Raw genomic sequence first — 6,000 nt, 5'->3', positions numbered from 1 at the left:
ATTATAAAAATGCTGAATTGAATACGTTTTTCATGTATTTATTTATTAGTTTGTGTGTCGCTCATTTGCTGTAGACAACAGCAGCACTCTATGATGATGCACGTTATCCAGAATGATTTGAGAATGTTCCAAAGAACATCTTGAGCTTCAGTACAAATCTGACCTTTTATACAAAGAAGTACACATGGACAATATCACAAACACGCCTTCACTTGAATAGTGCCTTAGAAATAGTGCGAAATCTGAATTATGTCATCTTAACCTCGCATCATAACGTTTTCTGTTTGAAGGTTTTTTTTTTTTTTTTTTTTTTTTTTTTTACATTTCAAAATCCTACAACTTTTTATATTGAAGGTTAAATGAAAATAATCACTGATCTGATACTTTTGGACCCTGCTGTATAGGCTATATCAGTGACCCTGTATATGCCTGGCGGTTCTTATCGCCATTGCATTTCTAATAACGCGCAATACGCGAACCGCGCAACGCGGACGGCGTAACGTGAAGCGTTAGTCCCCAATCCTCACTGACGCGGGACTCCAGCCCGGTTGTTGCGGCATAGGCGGTAGGAGGAGATACAGAGGGGATACAGGGACTCCTGCAGGCTGATTTCAGCAGCTCAGCACTCGCAGGTGGAGTCGCGCACCGATCCGGAGCTTCGTCTGAGAGCCGAGCGCGCGCACTCACTCACTCACTCGCCCAAATTAATAAATAAAATAATTAATACAGCGAGCTCGTGTTCAAACCAACTACAATGAGAGCAAATCTGTCGCAGTCAGTCCAATCCTCATATGACTCCCAGCCATTTAAAATTTGATGAACAGTTTTTGGAGAGCTCCTTGGATTGATCCCAGTGTTGTTCCAGTCATGAAGAACAGGAGGGAATATGTGGAATACTGGAGCGCGATTATAGTGTCTCTCTTCTGGATTCACAGCTCTGTCGGGATGCCCCATGTCATACGGATAGGTAAGAGAGTGCGTAATGGATACCGAATCTTTAACTGAACAAACGAATGTTTTTAGTGAGTGTTGAAAGTGCTTGTGCTTGTTGTTTGGGTCCAACTGCTGTTAGTTTACATTTTGCATTTAACAACTCTGTGGAAAATGAGAATAAATTTATGTCTTGCACGGAGCTGTTTAAGCGCTGGAAATTTAGTTGCGCGTCCATCAGCGTGCCGCGCGTTTGAGGAACAGATGGTGCTGCATCGATTTCGTGATCTCACAAACATTTGGAACCTCTAAGAGATTTTTTTTATTATTATTGTTAAAATTGTAGCACGATAGAAATGAGTGACATTTGGAAAGAACGCTGGAATTGCGGTGGTTCTTGTAAAATCCGCCTGAAACACAAGTTCACAGTCTTAACAGGTGATCTAGGAAACGTTGCGCCGAAGTTTGCCTGGAAACCTCACCTTTACGCACTGTGTAGCCAAACTGAAGGTTCTCGTTAATACGGTCAAAAATAGTGCACTCATGCAATCTGACAAAGAAAGATTTTTCTCGGTCTGAGAAGCTGAAATATGTGTGCGGCGTGGAGACAGGAGCCCAATAAAGATCAATACAGGTTTGTCTGAAGGCAGATCACTTTTGACAAGTGGTTCGATGCCATGCAGAAAAATGGCTCTAAATGTCATTATGAGACATTAACATGTCCAAGCACAGCCTTCAAGTTCCCCAACAAAAAAGAGACAGTGTTCTATCTATTCCATTAAAACAGAACATAATTTAAATTTAAACATCATACTTAGATGCTCCATTTCTACTTACGGTTTGACTTTTGTTTGATTTAATTACATTTTTACTGAATTCCATTTAACTTTGGCACTAAATGCATTTTTTTTCTCCAACAAGGCTAAATTTAGTCTAAAAGATTTACTTTGATGTCAACCTCCATTCTCAGCCTGTTTATTCTTTTAAATAATACACCGTATTATGAGGACTCTGTTTCTTTCGTACTGTATGTTCTGGTTCTCCCCCACTACGCATGTGATTGATGAGAGTGGCTGTGACTTCAATGACATTGTGCTTGAGATTTGTGATTTTTGACAGCTCAGATCTATGTTTTTTTGTTGCTGCAGTGTAAACGGGAATGTTTTCTCAACAGCCGCTTTAATATTTCCACTGCACATTTGAAAGGAAACAAATATGACAGATCCCTGCAAAATCTGCTTTTAAAATGTAAAAAAAATCTCTTAAACAGGCACGTTTTTTTTTTTTTTATCAGTGTGCAGTGGGTACTTCTAAAGTACCCCGTAAATGTGATTTTCAAAATGCATGACTTTGTGGGAGTGCATATATAAGTATCGCCTGTGCTTTTTTCTTGCACAAAATTTGCGCAGCGTAATAACTATAGTCATGATGCTATGTGTACAGGCATTCGGTGGTACCACCAGAGGGCTTACTGTTCGCCCGCGGGCCTGCGTGAGGTTTTGTATGCCACATCGCAAGCATCATAGCATGGAAATTCATTAGAGAGGCTTGTGTCCAAAGAGAGCAGGCAGTTTGCAGGGGGGAGGCTGCATGCGCGTCCGCTCGCCGTGTGCTAGCTTAAGTGTTACACCATCAACACGGCTTGTGTAATGGTGGGCATCCACAGTAGACATGCCTCCATTGATTTCACTGTTTTTACAACGCACTTCTCAGAGGCCAGATGGTCGATCAAACTCGCTCCGCAAGACTGTAAATGTCGAGGGGAAGAGTGTTTCTGCTGTGCCTGTGTGTTATTAGCTGTCTTGCCCTCCTGCTATGAAACTAAAATGGGAAACGCTTTGAAAAGGACAATGCGGTAGCTCATTACAGCATTACGACATTTGTTTATGGCAGAGCGGCAGGATTTTGCAGAATCAAAGTATTTAGATCTGTGTTGTTTGGAACCGATTGAGCGCTCGGCATGGATTGTTTGGCATGACAGAAACTGTGATCCGATTGATACGGTACTGAGAAGCCTGGAGTATCTGAGCAATATATAATGCATCACCAGTGCAGGGGAAGAATCGCAAACTGGATGATATACATCCGTGCATTTTCACATATGTGCTGAAACGACCTCAGTAGGGTCACGTGTTTTTGTGCTTCTCTAAACTGCATGTCACATGACAGTCGTCAAGATCCAAAAACAGCCTTTGAGGTCAAACTCAATGGGTTTTTTAATACCCAGCTTGACTTTTCAGTCTAGTTTGGATTCGCCGCTGCCACTCAAACCTTTCAATATCGTTCAGGGCAGCTGCAGCCTATCAGAATCCACTTCAGTTTTGGCACGAACGGCTCTGGACCGCATCCAAATGTCACTGCAGAGTAGTGCATATGTCTTGGAAAATGATGACAAATTCTCAAGAGGTTTGTTTTTTGTAATCCTAATTTTAAGGAATTTATCTAGTGTCGTTTGACCTTTAGAAAGAGCCAACTGAATGAGATTTGTCTAAAACCTTGGTACACATTTACACACACGGCTTCATAAATTCAGTATCCTTAGGATTTTTTTTTTTTTTAATATAAGCTTGTGCATTTAGGCTGTCTCGGTTGTTGTTCAAGAATACGATTAATGGAATAAATTGAATGCCTTTAAATGAGAGAATCAGCGCCAGAGAAAGATTTATTGAAAAATCAATGGCTTTATCAACCTAAGAGTTACAGTGCTTCATTATGAACAGTTAATCAGTCTCACACACGGTTTTGTCACTCTTTTTGCTTTCGTTCTAAAGAGACATTTTCACATATTCTTATATAAAATGTCAATAAAAGCATGCATTGTTATCTTAGAGAGCTTAATCTAATTTCATCTAATAATACTACTAATAACTGAATCTTTATGTAGTCAGTTTATTAGTATTTTATATAATAACTGAATCATTCTTTCTTAAAATCTTACATTAAAAAGTCAGTTGATTTAGCTGTTGACCACATGAAGTGCAGCTTTTAGGTTTCCTGATTTTGTTGGTCCACGGCACACTTGAATTTGGAAAAGACTAAAAGCCTTTTTTTCTTGTCAAATGGCTGCTTATATATAATGATGCTTCATATAACAGTATCTCAGCACTTTGGATCTTCTACAGGAATTAAAATGTTCTTCACATTAAAAGCACATGATAGTTTCTGAGGCGTGTGTCCCCTAAACGTGTTTCAAGTGGGCGACTGAATTTCCGCATGACAAAAGAGCACAGGAAGTGGAGATAAATTTCTAAAGAAGCTGACAACAAGAATTCCGCCATCAGTAAAAAGATGGCCATCGGATGCACATTGAAAATGAATTTTTAATTTTTGTGCAAATTTAATCTAGAAAGCTGTCGTGGGCGAGCTTAGACAAAATTCTTCTGGCGGAGAGGTTGATGCATCTGTGCTGTGTGTGTGTGTGTGTGTGTGTGTGAAGTGCAAGACACTGCACGGAAGGGTTCGAGCCCAGTGCACAAGTTCTTTGATGTCCACCGTTGTCTACTGTAGTGGAGATGTGGGAAGACAGCAGCGTCTCACACAAACAAGACACACACACACACACACACACACACACACACACACACACACACACACACATACATACCGAAAAGCATGTGGTTTGTACGCATGCACACAGCTGTGTGATTTCACTTAAGCTGTTGTACACGCGCTTCCATTTACAGAGTCAGCACACTTCTGGCCTGCCGATTAGCTTCAGTGCCGTTAATGAGAGCGAGCAGATGTCGGTTTTGTTCGCATGCAACCCTGAATCAAATGCTCCGTGCTCTCTTCTCTCAAATCATTGTCACTCTGTTATTCTGAAGCTAAGATCTACTTAAAGACCGACATACACACACACACTTGCAGGTTTTTGCATAAATGCAGTATGTACACAACACACACACACACACACACACACACACACACACACACACACATGTGCACACTCACAGAATAAACTAATGAAAAGAAAACCAAATGGTGCATAGTGACACACATCATGTAGCATGATTTGATTTCATGTTAATGCAGCAGAAAATCTCCATTACACGAGCTTGAAGCTTAATCTGAAAATCTATACATTAGGTACAGTATAAATATGAGAACTTGAGGTTTCGGAGAGAGGGTATGACTTTGACACACCCGAAGAATTGATAATCAAAGCATTTTGATTTGAAAAGAAGGCATGGTTCCTTAGGCGCTTATAACCATGTATGACTGTCTTATCACAGCATTAAGAATTGAAATAGACCCATTTTACTTTCCTAATACACATCCCTGTCATTATTATTCTTTAAGCATGTTTGTGATTGAAATGACTTTACTTTTTACTATCACCTAGTGCAGGCTCTTGGTTAAAGGTGACATAAGCAAATAGCTATTGCTTTACATTAATGTTTTAGGTCATTTAAAATCTTGGCAATAGGGTAAGGTGAAGTGTGTAATACGTGCACTATAGTACTAGCATGGACAAATGGAATTGCACTCAACAGGTTTTGCATTTTCAAATAGATTTCTTAAGAACAGATTTGCCTCATCTGCAAACGGTTGAACAAATATGCAATCTCACACCATTTGTTGAGTCAGTGTTTCTGTCAGCTTACAAATGACTTACTTATTGTTGCCTTTGCTTATTAATGATGTGAAATGGAAATTCACCCTATTTATTTTCTAAATGCATGCTATTGATCTTATTGTGAATTATTCAGCCATGCATATGTTTAATTTTTTTCACTGTAGCGTAAAAATGTCATATCTCAATCTTCCAGTGAAACGACCAAGTTCTCTCGGTGACATATCAATCTTTTAACCCCTTTTATACAGTCGACTGCAAGTTCGCATCCAGATCTCCCTCCATTCAATCAATAACCAGTGGATTGAACTACCACTTTACTTTTTTTCTTTTCAATAATGGATTTCACTCGAATGGCAATAACAATATGGAAGAAAATATTGGTTGCCATTTCCATTACATCACAACTTTAAGCTGGGGTAGTAGGAGAAAGCATTTAACAAAAAATCTAAACACATAATTTGTAAATCATTAATTTAATTAGGCAATATCACATA

At 39.5% G+C, this 6,000-nt stretch overlaps 1 protein-coding gene across 1 annotated transcript in view; it reads left to right on the top strand.

Annotated features, from left to right (window-relative positions):
- The first annotated feature begins 494 nt into the window (after positions 1–494).
- Positions 495–6,000, top strand: part of LOC109080064 (glutamate receptor ionotropic, kainate 3-like) — a 135,036-nt gene continuing 129,530 nt past the window's right edge. Inside the window, exon 1 of the mRNA XM_042740360.1 lies at positions 495–967. Within this exon, the coding sequence (XP_042596294.1) occupies positions 817–967 (151 nt within the window). The 5' untranslated portion in view covers positions 495–816. The remainder of the gene's footprint in view (positions 968–6,000) is intronic.

The sequence above is a fragment of the Cyprinus carpio genome, chromosome B16 (genome assembly GCF_018340385.1).
Source record: "Cyprinus carpio isolate SPL01 chromosome B16, ASM1834038v1, whole genome shotgun sequence".
NCBI lineage: Eukaryota > Metazoa > Chordata > Actinopteri > Cypriniformes > Cyprinidae > Cyprinus > Cyprinus carpio.
Note: the sequence above shows the minus strand (reverse complement) of the source record. Positions and strands in the feature narration are given on the sequence as shown.